The sequence below is a fragment of the Aspergillus uvarum genome, assembly GCF_003184745.1.
Source record: "Aspergillus uvarum CBS 121591 unplaced genomic scaffold BO82scaffold_36, whole genome shotgun sequence".
Taxonomy (NCBI): Eukaryota; Fungi; Ascomycota; class Eurotiomycetes; order Eurotiales; family Aspergillaceae; genus Aspergillus; species Aspergillus uvarum.
Genome location: NW_020291333.1, coordinates 144,339 through 161,878, shown reverse-complemented (window position 1 = coordinate 161,878; position 17,540 = coordinate 144,339). Strand labels below are relative to the sequence as shown.

The following is a 17,540-nucleotide window of genomic DNA, read 5'->3' as shown; positions in this document are numbered from 1 at the left end:
TGGCCTTCAACAGGATCTGTAGCATGTAATAACCTTTAATACCCGACGCTGATGACGATACTAACAATGCTATAGTGCGTTTATTTTCCTCACACGACTCAACTCTGCAGACTGTGACGTAAGGTAGCATGTTTAGCGTCTGCATCGGCTACGTGGTCATATTCCTGCAGAATATGTCGAAGCATCTACGATTCAAGATGACGCAGGAGTGGATTTTCACTAGCTGTGGCAATCGGAAAAATCCGGTATCTCGCGTCGATCCCTTTACCAACTAATTTCGGCATTTGTATTATTGCATCCTGAGCGTCTCAATGAGCTATATAGTCACCTAATGACGGAATTTGGCGGACATGATACATAATAAGCATAGCTCCTTTATGTATAATATGTCGAGGTTGAACTACTCTATGCAATGATTTGCTTCCCAGTCCCCCTCTTCTCTCAAGTCTATGACAGACAGTAGAAGTGAAGCAACCTTAACATGTCGGATAAAGCCAGCACCGTGAAAAGCCTCGCAGAACTTATATCCAGTTACTCTGAGTCCTACAACCAGAAACAAGGCTTGGGTGCGAGTACTGAGCATGAATCATCAGCGATCTCTGCGGCTTGTAGGGACCTCGGTGCGTTGGTGACTGCTCCTGAGAATTGGGTGAACACAGTCGCGGGGTCATACAATAACAGCGCTGCCATCTGTTTGGCGCTTGATCTCGAAATCCCAAGGTTGCTTTCACAGAATCGCTCAGCTTCTCTCGACGCTTTGATAGAAGCGACGGGAGCTGCACCGTCGCTACTGCGTAAGGGAATCCTATACATGGAAGTAATAGAAAGCTGACGCGGAACAGGAAGTGTCATGACACTGTGCGTTGAGAACCGGATTTTGGACGAGCCTTCGAAGGAGACATATGCATTGAATGGAAAATCAACATGTTTGTTGAACGAGAACTTTCGCGCATGGATACACTACCTGTAAGAGCCTAGTGCTTCTTGGGAGGCAGGATATTGATGGGGACTCAGTGTCGACGACGGCCTGAAAATGGGATCTTATCTCTCTGTTTACGCCCAAAAAAACTCTTTTAAAATCCCGGATGGGAAGCACAAAACGGCATTTGAGATGGCCTTTCAGAGTATGCGTTAGATCCCTGAAGCATCTACGGGTAAACTGACACTTCCAGCGTCCGAGACCTTTTATGAGTACTACCACTCTACTGACAAGGAGCGAGGCCGGCGTTTTGACAGCGCAATGGAGAGGTATTTTCACCGGTCCACGCAGGCTCCGATTGAAGACATTTTCAATTTCGACAACTTACGTCCCGGCGCTACTCTGGTAGACGTTGGAGGTGGTAGAGGCCACCATTCTATCCGCCTTGCGATGCAGTTTCCTCGGATTTCGTTCACTGTCCAGGACTTCATGTGTAAGAAGCCAACAATAATAGAGGAGCCAGCAATTGCAGAAGCAATGTCGAGAGTTACCTGGCAGCAGCATGACTTTTTTGAGAAACAACCGGTCAGAGGAGCCAGTCTCTATTTACTCAGCCACATCCTTATGGATCACACAGATAGGTTCGCCAGAGGATTCGTTGTGTTCTGCACGTGGAACATCAATATGCTGACAGATCTTAGTGAGTGCCGGAAGATCATCCAGCATCTTGCGGAAGCTATGACACCGAGCAAATCAGTTTTGTTAGTGGACGACTTTCTGGATCCTGGCAAGAATGGCACGCTATATTCCAAGGCAAATATTCTCAACTTACATCTGATAGCGGCTTTTGGACGGCCATTCCGAACAATGGAAGAGTGGGAAAAGCTTTTCTCTTCCTGCTTAGTTCCGCTTTCCATAAGACAGGTTTCGTCGCTCGACAACGGAAGGGTAGTGTTCCAGTTACAGCGAGAAGTAGTGTAACTGCTTAGAGCCAGGGCGGAAGTAGATGACCAAGGATTGTGTTTTTTTAATGCTTCTGACAACCGAGACCAGCTGGAAACGTCCGGGCCATGGTGCAGTTGCCTGAAAATCCAAGTCTAAAGACAAATGACCGCTGTTGTGTTTCTGATAGTGCGTTGGGCCTGCTCCTTCCTCTGCAGTGGATTGATCGCAGTGCTGTCCTCCATTGACAGATGATTGGTGTACATCAAAGATTTGCAGTAGAGAGCGGGCTAAATTGGTCTCTTAGAAAGCCCCTTGTTATAAACATTCCCCGTGCATTTCTTTCTTACTTATTCAACAGGTCTTTCTACCCTAAAAGGTAGATCCGATCTCAAGATATCTCTCGGTCCAATCGCACTGAGAGCAATTCCTTGGATACAACAATCAAAGTATCTTCCGCTCTCGCCCATCGGTCACGGGTTGGTTGACTTAGCAGTAGAACATAACAAGCAAGGAAACAAGAGTAATAACGAGTGTATGTTGTCGTGTTGTAATGTCGTTTCACGCTTGAGTGTTTCTAGGTTTCCACATGGGTTCAGATGGCTGAATGTGGCACCGAAGGAGCCTATTTTAATTACTCTTGGTAGTCTCCCTCCGCGAAAATCTAGTAACCCGTGACGGCAACCGTACCCGATCATGCCCTAGACGCGAAATTCCGATCACCGACCCCAATGAGATCAGAACTCAACCCAAGACCTTAACTTCCACCCGGCCCGTCTGTTCAGAAAGGCCTTCCTCATCCAGCCCAGAAGAAGTATGTTCCTCCCCCTCTGCAGCCGGCGCTGCGCCGTCGAGAACCTGGAGCCGCCGCTGTCGAGCCCCCTGCTTCGACTTCCAAGCCGGGATCTTTTCATGGAAGAGTGCATCCATCTATAAACAAAAGCGCAAATGTCAGCATAGGCTATCTTACTAGAATACATCAAAGAAAAGGGAGGAAATCTCACATCAGACACCGAGAGCCCCGCCAGCTCCGGCACAAAGAAGTGCGTCCATAGGAAACACGCCGTGCAGGTGGCGGCCCAGAGTTAGCAGACTTCGGCGCCAAGGTTGGCCTCGGTGGCATCGACCAGGTAGGGAACAGTGAAGCCGATGAACCAGGTGGCGACCCAGTAAACGATCATCGTGATCGCGGACTGCTCCAGGCGGAGGCGGACTGAGAAGGCTTCGGTCATGGCGACCCATCCTATTATTTCCCACATAGTCAGCGTGATGCACCTTCCATCAGCGGGTGGAGGGTGATGAGGGGGAAAAGGGATGGAGACGACTTGACTTACCTCCCATACCCCACGCTGGCGCGAAAATGGCGATGAAGAGAATCGAGCCAGCGACCAGCATATGCTTATCATGCACAGTGTTCGGGGCGACGTCATGGATAATCCCGCTAAGCAGCTGCGTGACGGCGATCCCGGCGGCGCCCACCATCAGACACAGGCGGCGGCCGACCCGCTCCATGAGGTAGGTCGCCGGCGCGGAGCAGACAAAGTTGATCAGCGCCAGCACCAGCGAGATCAAGTACGAGTTGGTCACCCCGGCCGCCTCGAAGAAGGTGGTTCCGTAGTTGAACCAGAAAGTCGTCCCCGTGAGAATCGTCAGCCCCGCCGTGCTAATCCCCAGCGGCGTCCGCCGCCGATTTGTGCCCCGGAAACACTCGCGGAACCGCTGCAGCGTAGACGGCTCCTCCACTTGTCCGCTCGTCATGGCCAGCGTCGCCTGCATCGCAGTCACCGCGTTATCGATCTCGGGCGAGTCGGCCGGCCGCGCCTGTAACATTGCGAGCGCACGCCGCGCCCCAACAAGGTCGTTACGGCGAAGAAGGAGGGTGGGCGCATCTGGGCAGATGGGCGCGCTCAGCCCAATGCAGGCGGCTATGAGCAGCTGAAAACAGATTGTGATCCCTGTTGGGAGGGCCCCGTGATCAGCCAGAAGTGAATGTAAGAGAGACAGGGGTAGGGAGGCTGTTACGCACGCCATCCTCGGGAGTCGATAAAGTGCGAGGTCCCCATACTAATCCCGCAGGCCAGGACGTTGCCCGAGGTCAGAAACATGAGGTAGAAGGCAAACATCCGTCCTCGGTTCGTGCCGGAGGAGATCTCAACCAGATACTGGGGGATCTGTGCCGGGAAGGACGGGAACATGAGCGATACAGAATGGGGCACAAATCGTGCAGGCGGGCACATACGATACTCGAGGCGAGTGCCAGCGCCATGCCCATGCAGACACGGCCGACAATGAAGACCGGTGCGGGGAGGCCTGCGGCCTGCAAGGTGACTCCTAGCGCATAAACAGCGGAGCCAGCTCCCAGGCTGCCCCTATTGCCCCCTATCGAGCGAGGGTTAGAGGCAGGATCACCTGAATGAGCGGTACGCGTTGAGATTGAGACACTTACACCTATTTATGATTGGATCGCAAATGAGACACCCTATCAACGTCCCGACAACCTGAAACGAAGTGAACAAGCTGCGAGTGCTCGCGGTCAAATAGGTGGAACCGTTCACCGTCACTCCATATCGCTTGATGAAATTGGGTGATCCGAGGACCCCGTTCAAATATCCCGAGTCATACCCAACGATGCTGGCTATAAACGCAAAATGTGATATTGTTAGAATCAAACTCTGCAAGTACTGGGGGATGGAAATGCGGGAGTGTCAACAAACCCCCGGCCATCAAGATGAATAATGTTAGAAGCCGTCGAAATCGAGGCCCCATCATGTTCAGGGATAGGACACGGATAGTCGATGCAAATGAGATTCGAGCACTTGTCAGCCTGCCAGAGCTTGTTTGGTGGATGAGGATTTGATACCAAAGACCTGAAGGTTTTCATATGCTATTGTCTAGGAGCGATGGACCAAATATTAAGGGCGTTCCTTCCTCTTACTTCCCGCCAAAAGGTTTTGTTCTTTGTTCTATAGAGCAACCTATCCCGGTACTGATAAGATTGAATCATCGGTACCTTCAACTATGCGAGCTGATGGCTCTCATAGGGCCCAATTCCATGGTTGATAAGATGTAAAGCCAGATAAGAGCCATCGACTGCGTGTCACGGAATTCACCTTCCTTTCCGTATGGCCATCTAGCGCATGCACCAACATTCGTAATGCCAGACGTGGTGCTGCGATGAAAGAGTTAGAGCGAAAAAAAGTCTGTCTCAACCAGGGTTCACTAAGGTGTAATTGCCTTGATTGCCGGAAGTATGGGTCACTACTTGCCAGCCATTTCTAAGCACCGGTAGAGGCACCCTCATATCCATCCGGGATTCTTATTAAGGACACGCAACCATCCCCAAAACAAGGCCCCGCGTTTACACTTGAAAAAAAATGTCATTCGACTACATTTTCTGTGAGGATTACAAGTATTCTTATGGTGCACTCGAACTTAACGACAAGACACGTTATTAGGCGCCTCATGACGAGATACTTATATATATTTGTCTGACATCAGGGTCATGTCAGACAAAAGCGGTCCGATACGCGGTAAGACTCTAGAGGAGAAAGATTCCAGGGCAATTGGGCTCTTTTGCAATCTGGTCCGATTAGCTTGCCGGCACAAGTATACGTAGTCGCAAGCACCGCCGAGAAAACATGAGAGCCGGGGACCTCAAAGTTGGAGAATCGTGGCCTGTGGTACCACTGATGAACTAGTCCTTATCATTGAGACTCAAACCGGAATATATATTCCGTGATATGATATCTTCGGAGCCGATATCGAGAAGTACCTACGTAAGCAGACCTCGTTCAATTCGTAGGTTCTGGTTTCGAGCCTACAAAGAAAGTGTGCAGATGAGAGGTAAGCATAAAAGACTGAAAGAGTGATTACGATTTCTTGATATAGATAAGGCTTGACGCCCAAGCGTGTAGGTAAGGAATTCCTGCTGGACACATCTATTCTACCTTATGACCGTAAAGGACAGTCGCAACAATATGATAGATGCGATGGGTTCTGATTTGGTCCGCGTGCCAGTCGTGACCCAACAGAGAGAACTTGAGGAACCTCCGGACTAAGCAGCCAACGTAGAATTCAACGTTAAAGGCTGCAACGTTGAAGGCTGCGTGGGTTGCCTTCCTGTCGATTCTGGTCACAATAATTGTCGAACAAAGGCAGAGGGTCTTGACCATGGCCATTGTGCATGATCCTGAGAGTTTTGGCAATGGGTCCATCCAGTTGTCGTTTTCTGTCGATCCTGGGGGTCCGTTTCGATAGGCAAAGGATGTATACGGGTATCGAGGGCTTGCACTCGTGAGCAGTCTGATAGTCATAATTGGTATGATTGAGATCAACCACAAGATACGAGTGTTTGCCGGGGTAGATATTGACTGCGAGGAAATAAGTCTTATTGTCTGCATTGTCTTCATGGAAACGATCTTGGACCTGTGTGGCAAAGGGGCGTATAAATTCTAAATAGTCTTCAGGGTCAACGACACTATTCAGAGTATCACCAAGGATTCGCATCGAGCCTTTCAATGTTGGGGAAGCAGCGTCGGAAAAGACCCCGGACCCTTTCCTTGCCAAAAATACCGGTCCGGCCGTTTATCCGTTATCTAGGGGTGAGTTGTAGTTACTCCGTACTGGAGTTTCCATCCACGATTGGCACAGTATAGTACAGTACAATACAAATACCTCCTACCACTTCAATCGCAATCCATGCGATCGCGGTTAACCTCGTTATATGTCCTGTCTTTATCTCAGTATCCATCTACATAAAAGGGTACTTGGCAGATATGGATAGTAGTCTAATGGGCAGATGAGGTGACACCGGGGCGGACATGCTGCGTATATTGTGTTTTTTGTTGTGGTACCTAGGAATTTTCTTGTCTGTGCCCTCAGTGTACCTTTCACCTCGGACATTGTTCGTCTCCTTCTCCTAATGTGTCAACCACTTCAAACTTCCACTCGTACTGAGAATGGATACTGCATGCCTTCCGCCCAAGATGTTAAAAGGAGCGGAAGATGATGGCCCAAGGTAGTGGTTACCCGATTTGTTGGATTCTTGATGTTTAGTAAGAAACTGCGGTTAATTTCCGTTCGTTGTACACACCATCCCAGCCCTGACTAATACCAGAGCGGCGACAAATGAAGAATTGAGTCATGGTGCGCGGGAGATGCGAATGTATTGGCTTATCGCCGAAGCGGCTCAACGCACACGAGAAGTTAAGCATTCAGACCCACAGTCTGCGGCTCGAGTGACCTGCCACTAGGCAAATTGCGGAAGGCGATGCGACGGTAATATCCGCAAGCCTTGCTATTGGCCTGGAATTCGGCCGACAGCCTTCCCTGCAAAACGTCGAGATCATCAGAATCGCCGGAGCACGTTTTGGACTCCACAGCGGGGCGGGGCGGACGTGCAGATTATGAACCATAAAACCCCTGCCCCTGCCTTGGCCATGTGCCCAGCTTAGTCTGGTGTTGGGTGACAGAATTTCAGGGTCAAGTCTGTCGGCGGTCGTTACTACAAATCGTATGAAAAAGTCTTACCAGGTCAAGATGCACATCAAGGCAAGTGTCACGGCGCGCAGCCCCCGCAGCAAAGGCTGTCTCATGTGCCGTCGCTCGAAAGTGAAGGTAGATCATTGCTTTCTTCATCATCCCTGAGTCGTGATTCTCCGAATAAGACACTAATAAGAATAATCAAGTGCAATGAAGTGCATCCGCAGTGTAGTCGCTGCGCCCGTCGGGGCACCGAGTGTAGCTATCCTGATGCCCTAGAGCTCGATTTTCGCGATGAGAACAGCAAAGCAGCAGCCCGCACCGCTGCTCTCTGGCGGACACGGACTCAGGCGGCAAGACTGTTACATGGATGCAGCGCTCCAAGTCGCACCTTGGAGGATCTTCAAGACCAGATTCTAGCGGCATTCTACCGAGATTTCGACTGCAGCGCCAAGGTCTCCAACCCTTGGATTGAATTCTTCCAGATGCTACCCACCCTTTATCGCCGATCAGCCAGGCATCCCTCCTCCCCCACCCGCCAGGCGATCCGGGCCCTAGCTCTGGCCCACCATTCGCGTCAGCAGCAGCAGTCTGTCCCACAGTTGGAGATTATGGCGCGGACCGAGTATTCCCAAGCCATTACTCAAATCCGGCTCCAACTGCAGCGAAGTCACGGGATTCCAAGCACGGAGACTGTTGTCTCGGTTGCGCTAATGGGGCTTTTCGACTCGATCCTCCCCAGTCCGGCCCCAGTGGAATCCTGGCATGCGGCCCACCAGCACGGAGCTATTTCCATGGTCCGACAGCAAATCGCCTCTCCCACCTCGGCGGCCAGCATTAATCCTTATCTTCTCAAATATCAGTACTTGCTAATGGTAATAAACTGCTTAAACCAACGATCACAGCCGCAGCTTCCATTACAATGGTGGACAGCGGTCATGGACCCGGAATTCTCAGCCGCCCGTCTTTTCTGTACCATGTATCGGCTCGCACAGTGGCAAGCCGAGATTGACTCGTACATTGTTTACTCCAACCACCACGCTACGGCTGACATGGTCGACAAATTACTCGCGGCCAATCATGCACTGGAAGCGTGGGAAGCCCAACTCCCCCTAAGCTCTCACTTCTCCGAGCGGGAGGTCAGGGCCGACGATTCGCAAATCCTGCAATGGCCCGGCGCCCCGTCCCGGGTCTACGTCTACGAGACCAGCTGGAATGCCGTGCCCCGCACTTTCTGCTTCGCAACGAGGATTGTGATTTGTCAAAATATACTGCTGTGTCGCGGTGATAACGAGGATGCGGAGCGCACTATTGTGGAGATGATCCGACACATCTGCCGGAGCACCCACGCTGTAATTAGTGGCAGTGGTGGCAGAAACGACGCGGAAGAAGGGCTGTCGATGCGCGGACGGGCGATTGTGTGGCCGCTAAATGTTGCCTTCTCCGCGCTGCAACACAACCCGAGAGTGTTGGAGCAGGTGAGCTTGGAGTCTGCCCAGTGGACACGAAGAGCTCTTCAGCATGTGCTGAGGCTCTCTGGGAGCAGTTTGGCTCTGAACATGGATTACAAGACAGGATAGTAAATGCTTGCTTGACTTACGCCAAACCATTTGAACATCTATGCGAGTAGGAGTGGTGCGTAAGGTTGATCTTATATTTGTGTTCATACTTTGTACTGTAGGCAAGTAGGGCCGGAAAACTCAACTGTTTGTGGGGCCTCTCCAGGCAACTACATTGATTCGACGCATTCAGAGAATTGACGCAGCAAACCTGGGACGACCCGACCCAGGGATTCCGGTCACTTCAAGCCACGCCAAGGAAGCTTGATTGATTGGCTGAAGAGAAAAGCACTTGTTGAGTCCCTCCGACCGGAACGGAGATGTAGCTGAAGCCGACCCAAAACGGCATCTCTTCCGACTTTAAACTTTTGCGTCTTGTTTCTCTTTCCCCTCTATTGCCGTCTCTCCCTCATCTATATACCTCTTATTCCCGTCGTTCTTCCATCTCCTCCTGCCATTATCTATTCTCATCCCTCTTGCTTCCAAACAGCTGCTTGCTGCGATTCTGAAATCATACTACTCGCTACCGCTTCTATCAACTCCGAATGGCTGATCCTCGCTCTATGAGCTCGCTCGTGCCCATCATCCTCTCCATCCCACGCGTGCTGGCCCTACTGCAGTTCTTCTGCGAGTCAGCAAATCTCACTCATCCGCCGTAATTTCCCAGCAAAACAACAAAATGAACTACTTTACCCCTGTCTTTCGATGCGAGGTGGAGGGGATTGCTGAAACCAAGTGGCTGGGAGGTGGGATAGATACCAAGATAGACATGAGCGCGACTCCGACTAATGAGGTTTCTGAATTCCGAGTTAGGCGGAGCCCAAGACTCGTTGATCGCTGCCTCGATGCCATGGTCCGCTTTTCCGGATCTGTACCGGTCTTTCTCACAATCCTCGCCGGTCTGTTAACGTGGGCTATGTTGGGAATTCGCTTTGGAAACGCAAGCGTCTGGATTGCTTCTATTTCCGACGTTCAAGCTATTCTTTGTTACGTTTTCGATTCGTTCATCATGCGTCAGCTCCTGCGCCAGTATTCCGAGCAGCGCGAAGCCATCGTTGAGCTCCAGTCCCGGAGTCACAGTCATCAACGCATGCTCGCCAACGTCAAGAGGAAGCTAGGACAGGACGGTATCCGTCGAGTCGCCGACAAGTGCAACACGGAGCCTCTTGAGCCGATAGATTACAGTTTGGACTCTCAGGGTGTCATGGCATGGGGTATCATGTATTCCGCCAGGGCGTTCGGGCATGTCCTCAGCTCTCTCCTCTTCTGCGTCTGTGTCGTGATTTGGCTGGGCTTCGGTCCGCATTGCAGCTGGTCCAACCGGTGGCAACTCTACATCAACGATGCCACATCAGCGATGATGATTCTGGTGTTTGCATTTCTCGCTTGCCTTCGAGAACGCAACGCAGATTCAAATAACACCTCTCTTGACGCCATCTTCCGTCTCGATTTGAGCCTCGAGATGCAGCTTCGCTGCTTGACCAAGGATGATCTACCTAATCCTGTGGCGGTTGACCCCCCACCCAAAGAGAATGTCCTGCAGGTGGTGATCTTCTACTACGCGGACATTGTTGGAACCCTGGTGGGCCTCATGCTCCTCGTGCTGGTGATCATCGCCTGGGCTGCGGTCGGCCCTCTCCTCCACTATGACAGTAACTGGTGGCTCCTGATCGGAACATATGCCGGCCTGGTGGGTCTATTTGACAGCTTTGTTCTTCGTAATGTCCAAAGCAAGGTGCACCAGTACATCAAAGGCCAGATGAGTATGGTTTTGATTGCAGATGCGGCGCTGCTGACGGATCTCTCCCTTGCTACCTCTCCCACCGCAGCCCAACGCCCGTCTCTCAGCCAGACAGTCTCCCGCCGAATGGATGCGATTACCTCCCATATTCTCATGGTTATGGCAGGCCTTCTCCTCACTCTCGGATGCGTGGTCGCGTCCAGCGCTATGAAGTGGAGTCTAACCGGACAGTTGATTTCCAACGTACCGCCCAGCATCATCGAGACGTTCTTCATGTTGATACTCATCAATGGTCAGAACGACGCCGAGGCCCGCACCCACGTGGACTTGGACGAGCTGCACCACCACCGCCAGCGGCTGTTGTTCTTCACGCGGCATGCAAAGGAACTTTTGGAAATGCACGGGCTTTCAGACACCGCTAAAATGCCTACGCCGTGAAAAGGCACTTACATCCTGCGGCCGCAGGGTGATAGACGTTGACATTCTACATAGAGGGTGGCTCTAGTCGGTGCTCGGAATGTAAAGTCTCAAGCTGAGGGCCGAACCCTTGATCAATGAGTGTTTAGCATGACTCAACCTTGTCGGTTTTACAGTAACCTGTTTTTGGTCGCGGATCAATCATTCATACTTTGTGCCTGTCACGTCGTTATCTTTCGCCTGTCTCATGTTAGGCTTATCCTTTGCCATGGAACCTACTACTAGACAAGTGAAGCAGGCCTTCTGTTTGCTCGTACGCATCTGTTGCTGCGTCTTCCGGAAGAAGAAAGAGGCGACGCAATTCATTTAGCCTACTCCGTCTATTGTTGTACAGTTGTGTATGCCTGACCTTCAATTCGATTTACGTGCTCTTTCTAGTCACGAAAAGTTCTCCATGCACTTTATCTTCATTTCCTACTATTCTAGGCCTGCACAGTAGGCTACCTGGGGAAAAACAAGAGGATTCAAGCCACGCATCTCCTTGGCTCCCATTAGATACCTCGTGACAGACCATATCCTAGATTTAAGTGTATGGAATCGGATATCATTATCTTCAAAATTAGCAACACAAAATTACCTGGATCAGGAATAATACACCGAAGCTAGAGATCTCCCTACTAGGTAAGATCTGAGGTAGATCCCCAAATCTAAGGGTCCCATGACTAAGTGGAATCATCTTAGCAATAGTTCGTACCCTGTGTTTATATATTACCGCAACCATTGACTGATATCCGTATGTGACAACAACAATCGGCCGCCCGGTTCCAACATCAAGCTCAATGCGCAATAATTATCTTTTTTCGCCACCATTATTGTTCTACAGCTCCTACCTCTCTTAGACCGCGTCCTATCCAGGAATAATCCAACGCTCAATGGCGAATGATACTTATAGAATCATATGAAAACAGTCTATCCAAAATAACGACTCTATTGACAGTTGTGAATGAACATAGTCAGTGTAACATAGGTTTACTGTAATCATGAATGCACCTTAACCACAACTGGATTGATCCGAGCAAGTCTCCATCATTGGCGGAGCTAGGTGTTTCTTCGGATATTCGGCTATAGCCAGATAGCTGCCTATTTGCAGGGTTTCTCCCTGACGGATCTTAAATCCCCACAACCCCACGCTTGACCCAGCCCAGTGCGCGCTAAGCCTTCAGGGATGAACCAAACCATTCAGTCCTGTTCATGGCCTGTTCGTGTTAACTAAAAACTCCTGTGCCCTACCATTAGTTCTTGCAGTTGATGACTCTTTCCAAGTTGCGCGAACTTGAAGCTGACTCTCTTTTTTCCAACCATTCCATACCAATTTTGCTATTCACACGCACTACCATACTACCAATGACTTCTCTCATCAAGCCATATTTTCTTGCGCTATCCCCATCCCCAACCTTCGACCCCTTTTTGAAAGGTCTATATCACGGAGCCAGAGCCTCTTCAGTTATATGGATCCAAGTCTATTTCTACGGCATCCGCACTATTGTTTTAATTGAACTGGGTATTATCATCGCTTTACATTTGGCTGTGTCATTGATCCCGGATTATCTTGAGAACTCTCGGCATGGGTGGGCCGAATCGGAGTCCATGGAATTTCTAGGGGAGGTCGTTGGTCTGGGAATGGAGATAATCACGGCGTATTTGCTCAGCAAGCGATCGCACCGGCGAAGATCTGGTAAATCCCGCCACGCCCTCGTGGAGAGGCTCCCTTGCAGATTGCTTTTTCTTGCCTCTCTGGATTCCGCTTGACTGATCTTCGAAATAGGAAATCGGTGATGGTCTTAAGTATGTGCAACTGTTGAAGGTGACCCAAATTGTTGTGGTTCAAACCAATCGAGGAAAGTATGCGCAGAGAGAGAGAGCGAGTCTTCTGGTCTGGGGACTGTAATCATTATACACATATATTGAATCTAGTACATGTGCTCTAATACAATTATTCGGACGCTTTTCTCCAGCACGAAGATAAATACAACGCAGAACAAATGGCAGATGAGGACACAAATGCCACCAGAGGTTGACATTTCTTCTACCTTGGAACCCTTGCTGCCTCACCTGTACATGAAAGGGAAGAAAGATTTTGAATAGCGACTTGGTTGCTGCATGGTGGATGTAGATATCAATAATTTCAGTATCACAGTACTAGCTAAAGCATAACCCGGTTGCAAGCCCTGACAGAAACTGACGGCGGTCCTGCGGCCTCGCCCAGACTGCCGCTCACCGCCCACCTCGGTGGTTCCTAGCTAGCTAGTTCCGCTGATAGCCTCACGTAGTGAGAATTCAAGCATCTTCCACCTCTCTCGCAGGTGTCATCAGAGGCCGCAACTTATTAGAGGCTTGCTCAGCCGCAGTCGCAAGACCGCCGCTTCCGCTGACGCCTCCAGGATCGCTAGCCTGTTGCCCCCTAGTGGCTTGCAAGGCATGTAGCAGGAGTGACGTCTTGCCGGTACCTTTCTCAACAATAAATGATAGTTGTGGATAACCCATGATCGAGTGTTGTCAGATATATAGTATCAAATTAGGGCGCATTGCATATTCTGGGGAAGTGTCAAACAGCACCACAGGACATTCCAGTCAAGACCTCCATAGCCCATTTTTGGGCATATGCTATCCCAACACAGTACCTATAGCTATAATCGAAGTAGGGGGAGTGAGTAACAGATTTTGGCCCCTTTCCTTTGTTTTATCCATCAACCTCAACACCTGCGTTGGCATTCTTTCGCTTATTCCCCTCCGCGGTGCCTTTTGCCTGGCTCAGTGCAACAAGCTGGCCCTTCAAAATCTTTATACCTTCGACGAACAGCCCATCCTCCTGGTTAAAGACAACATCAAAAGATACTACTTTACTCTTCGCCCGCATCACTGTAGTTAAAGCGATCGACCTAACCAGATTCATAGTGTCCCTTGTTTCCACAACACAACAGACCTTCTCTGGTATCTTCTGGTCCCCGTATATTTCTGGCGAATGGCAGGTGTCCCGTGGAGGCAATGTCAGATCGAATACCAGCCGCGCGAAAAGGGGCAGCTTCATCATTTGCTGTCTCCATGCTTTGCTAAGGGGATCGAGGTTGAGATACTCGTATCTGGCGTCGCGGAACCCGGTGTTTGTGGTCGCACGGGATTGGCGACATGATTCGAGGATGTTGGTGTTCCAGAAAGGCTGGAGCAGGGCGATCGTAGCTTGACGTTGATGGGGGATGGAGGTCGATTCGGAGCCGAGAGGGGGTAGCTCTTCTGCATGGTAGAAGTCGTGCAGGACACTTGGATCGAAGCTGTAGTCGGCGGGAGACATCTGAAGCGCGGTGGGAGAAAGAGAAACAGGATCAGGTGGGAGGCAGCCTTGGAAGGAGGGGCAAAGGACTATTTCAACTAGGGCTGACATCACATGCGCAGGCTAACCCTTTTGAATCGCATTGATTGACTCTTTGAAATGAGTCGAGCCTGATTGCTCCCCGGACATAGTTCTGCTGCGATGCTTTTCCAAAGTGGCCAATATCAGCTAGGTGACTACAGTGGTCCAGCTAAGAAGCGTGAACTCTCTGTCATATGCTCCTGTGATCCGTATAACACTGCGCTCATATTATCTCTTTGTCGAGCAAGGATGGATATAATCTGTTCTTAACTTAATGTATTCTAGAGGCCAAGCTTCAGCCCATATGTCTGCCACGGCCAGTGTTGAACATGTATAAATATTTGACGCCTCGAGAGAGCTTTCACCCCCCTGATGCAGATCCAGCCCCACATATCTTACCTTACCCCAGCAGTATCTGTCCCACGTGAAGAACCACAGCTAATTGAACGTTTGACGTTCCACCCGATGCACCCACTACCAAAATGTTGTTCTTCCTCACCCGTCTTCTCCCATGCTGTGGAAGTTGTTCAGAACCCCCATTCTTGCAGGGAAGAGCCATTTCATCCGTACTTGTACAACACCACCACTATGGAGAGCACTCGAGCACGGCGAAGATATTCCCTGCCATAACCATCCGCATACCTTGTATCATGAATATCGATTTTATGAGCAGAAGTCCCCATCGAAGAAGCCGAGCTGTACTAATACAAACGGTATCGCTGGCTGTCCGTTCTTCTCTCTCTACTATAAACCCAATTGCTTATTGATAGCTCCACAGCGCCAAAGACGCCGAGCAATTGGCTGCGCGGTACCGCAAGTTCCGGCTCCCAGCACTGATCGATGCCGCCATTGGAGTTGCTGGTAGTTATGCTTCGAGTTGTGAGACTCTCTATTTTACCAGGCATGGAGTACAGTTAATTGTTTATCACAGGTACCAAGGTCATCAAATGTATCGAAGGGCAATACAACAAGTCGTTGATCCTGTCGATGGACAATGGACAGGAAGTGGTGGCTCAGCTGCACAACCCTAATGCAGGGCCGAAATTTTACACCAGCGCGTCGGAAGTGGCGACGCGACAGTTTGTGGGTGTCCAACCCTTGAAGGCGCATGGTTTCAAGTTACTTAATGATGTATCCAACAGCTCCGAGACCATCTCGCTATCCCGGTCCCGCGAATATACCTGTGGACTGCAGATGAGACAAATGCAGTCGGGGCCGAGTACATTCTGGAACAGCCGTTAGGGCTCCTGTGGAGTAAGCTACCGTTTTCGGCTCGGTCGTACATCGTCGACATCGAGCGGAGGCTTTCGTCTGTCACTTTCCCGGGGCATGGATGCATATACTTCCAGTCAGGCTGGAATCAAACTCAGAACACGCCAATTCTGTTCCAGTACAAACCCCAGACGGTAGAAGTCGGCCCAGATTTGCCCTCGGTCCGTTGACTAATCCACAATATTGGCACCGCCCAACGGGACAGGCAAGATTGGACCTCCAGAGGGGGCCGTGTAAGCTACTCTTTCTCGTAAATACATCATGTCAGCCCTTCAACACGCAAATAAACAGTTAAGAACATGGCCGAGTATGCGAGAGCCATTGCGAGAAACGAGATTCAATGGGCGCAGACGCACGCACAGCCAAGAATGAATGTCCGGCGATCAGAGGAGCAGCCAGAGACTGCAGATGAGTACCTCGGCCTGCTCGAGCGATATGCTTGTGCCCAACTTGACTCACAATGCTATGGACCAGGAACGTCTGAACCAGCTGTCACACCCTGATTTACACCTGGACAATATATCCGTAAAGCCAGCAACCAACAATATCACAGCTGTGATCGACTGGCAGCATGCGGCCGCTTCGCCAGTTGATCTACAACCCCTGTTTCCGCAGATGCCGGAGCGAATGACAGCGGGAACAAAAGAAGGCGACGACTCACTCCGGCCGATTTACCTCACCAAGCTCAAGGGTCTGAATCTCAGGCGATGGGAGACGCTCACTGAGCCGCATCACAAACTCAGAACGGACCCTATCCGGTCGGCGCCAGGTTGCTGGGAGCGAGATGTTAGCTTTGGCCGTATTTATGAATGAGCTCCCCCAAGCAAAGGTATGGCATGACTCCTCCAGCCTTAACTGAAAAGATCAAGACAAAAGAACGAAGACGGAAGGAAGTAGATTATCTCCGGTCATCTCGGCAGCAGAAAAAATCGATTCCTACACATTAACGCACCAGCACAGTGATTTTAGCCGTACAAGCCCACAAACTGCTGCGCTTAACAAATCGAACACCACATCTCACCCCTGCAATACCAAAGAAACTAAAATGGCCACACAGCCCCCATCTCCTCCCCCTCCACCACGACCGGCCGCGCCTGCACCATCACCGAAGTCAATCTAGCCCATTCATCCGACGGATTCCCCCACTTGTGCATGGTGCCCCTCTGCACGACCGTATCGCCCGCCTGCAGCGTCGCCGTGGACCCATCATCCGTGCTCAGCGTGACCACGCCCCGGGTGACGGTGACATAATCAAGGGTGACGGAGCGATGCATCGGCCCCTCGTATCGCGGGGGCAGATCGTAGGTGCAGAAGACGGAGCCGCTGTTTGTGGCGGCGGTCGATTCGGGTTGGATCTTGGTTGGGTCCTGGTCGATCGTGGCGGGGATCTCGGTGGACGACCAGAGGGCGTTGAGGTATGTGCCGTCTGCGAGGGCGGTGGGCTCTTTTGGGGCGTTGATGGCGATGGTGGCGGTGCGGGAGGCGTTGTGGGTTATGATGCGGCGGGTGTTGGGCGGTGGAGGTGGAGGAGGTTGAGGCGAGGACATTTTGGAGGAGTTGAGTTGTTCTGGTTGGCAAAGTTGGCGGGAGATGATCAGTAATTCTTCTATCTCCAGAGGCGAGTGTAAACGGTGGGATGATCTATGATAGTTGATGTTGAACGTCTTCTGCACGGGAACCACCTAGTATATAGGAGTTGCAGCACCACCAGTGATGACAGCTTAACGCCGACCGATGATGACCCTGTCGCTAAGTCCATGGGATATCTCCGTCTTGGCCCAGCAAAATAGTGGAGCACCC

General features: G+C 50.8%; 8 protein-coding genes across 8 annotated transcripts; 5 read left to right on the top strand and 3 right to left on the bottom strand.

The window, feature by feature from the left end:
* Positions 1–481: 481 nt before the first annotated feature.
* BO82DRAFT_417509 (S-adenosyl-L-methionine-dependent methyltransferase) lies at positions 482–1,966 on the top strand (the record flags this gene model as incomplete). The annotated part of the gene is made up of 4 exons (XM_025640025.1): positions 482–794; positions 843–966; positions 1,015–1,124; positions 1,173–1,966. 4 exons carry the CDS (start codon positions 482–484, stop codon positions 1,898–1,900), a joined length of 1,275 nt encoding a protein of 424 aa, XP_025490694.1. The 3' UTR covers positions 1,901–1,966.
* A 639-nt stretch (positions 1,967–2,605) lies between these two features.
* BO82DRAFT_403281 (general substrate transporter) lies at positions 2,606–4,627 on the bottom strand (the record flags this gene model as incomplete). The annotated part of the gene is made up of 7 exons (XM_025639371.1): positions 2,606–2,791; positions 2,956–3,104; positions 3,196–3,816; positions 3,888–4,032; positions 4,101–4,240; positions 4,308–4,496; positions 4,576–4,627. 7 exons carry the CDS (start codon positions 4,625–4,627, stop codon positions 2,606–2,608), a joined length of 1,482 nt encoding a protein of 493 aa, XP_025490693.1.
* A 2,772-nt stretch (positions 4,628–7,399) lies between these two features.
* BO82DRAFT_403280 (Zn(II)2Cys6 transcription factor domain-containing protein) lies at positions 7,400–8,922 on the top strand (the record flags this gene model as incomplete). The annotated part of the gene is made up of 2 exons (XM_025639370.1): positions 7,400–7,477; positions 7,549–8,922. 2 exons carry the CDS (start codon positions 7,400–7,402, stop codon positions 8,920–8,922), a joined length of 1,452 nt encoding a protein of 483 aa, XP_025490692.1.
* A 658-nt stretch (positions 8,923–9,580) lies between these two features.
* Positions 9,581–11,080, top strand: BO82DRAFT_384363 (uncharacterized protein; the record flags this gene model as incomplete). The annotated part of the gene is made up of 2 exons (XM_025638096.1): positions 9,581–10,963; positions 10,997–11,080. The coding sequence occupies 2 exons, from the start codon at positions 9,581–9,583 to the stop codon at positions 11,078–11,080; spliced, it is 1,467 nt and encodes a 488-aa protein (XP_025490691.1).
* A 1,212-nt stretch (positions 11,081–12,292) lies between these two features.
* On the top strand, positions 12,293–12,983 carry BO82DRAFT_107848 (uncharacterized protein). Its single transcript, XM_025629779.1, has 2 exons — positions 12,293–12,794; positions 12,885–12,983. Exons 1-2 carry the CDS (start codon positions 12,368–12,370, stop codon positions 12,893–12,895), a joined length of 438 nt encoding a protein of 145 aa, XP_025490690.1. The 5' UTR covers positions 12,293–12,367; the 3' UTR covers positions 12,896–12,983.
* A 460-nt stretch (positions 12,984–13,443) lies between these two features.
* BO82DRAFT_355455 (uncharacterized protein) lies at positions 13,444–14,434 on the bottom strand. Its single transcript, XM_025635456.1, has one exon. The coding sequence runs from the start codon at positions 14,406–14,408 to the stop codon at positions 13,800–13,802; it is 609 nt and encodes a 202-aa protein (XP_025490689.1). The 5' UTR covers positions 14,409–14,434; the 3' UTR covers positions 13,444–13,799.
* Positions 14,435–14,950: 516 nt separating this feature from the next.
* On the top strand, positions 14,951–16,397 carry BO82DRAFT_417498 (uncharacterized protein; the record flags this gene model as incomplete). Its single annotated transcript, XM_025640024.1, has 6 exons — positions 14,951–15,193; positions 15,239–15,347; positions 15,400–15,551; positions 15,611–15,901; positions 15,946–15,973; positions 16,032–16,397. 6 exons carry the CDS (start codon positions 14,951–14,953, stop codon positions 16,241–16,243), a joined length of 1,035 nt encoding a protein of 344 aa, XP_025490688.1. The 3' UTR covers positions 16,244–16,397.
* A 292-nt stretch (positions 16,398–16,689) lies between these two features.
* On the bottom strand, positions 16,690–17,376 carry BO82DRAFT_355454 (cupin domain-containing protein). The gene has a single exon (XM_025635455.1). It carries the CDS (start codon positions 17,285–17,287, stop codon positions 16,781–16,783), a length of 507 nt encoding a protein of 168 aa, XP_025490687.1. The 5' UTR covers positions 17,288–17,376; the 3' UTR covers positions 16,690–16,780.
* Between the last annotated feature and the right edge of the window lie 164 nt (positions 17,377–17,540).

Bases quoted from the DNA above. Each gene is read 5' to 3' on its own strand.
- BO82DRAFT_107848 (XM_025629779.1), top strand. From the start codon at position 12,368: ATGACTCTTTCCAAGTTGCGCGAACTTGAAGCTGACTCTCTTTTTTCC.
- BO82DRAFT_355454 (XM_025635455.1), bottom strand. From the start codon at position 17,287: ATGTCCTCGCCTCAACCTCCTCCACCTCCACCGCCCAACACCCGCCGC.
- BO82DRAFT_355455 (XM_025635456.1), bottom strand. From the start codon at position 14,408: ATGTCTCCCGCCGACTACAGCTTCGATCCAAGTGTCCTGCACGACTTC.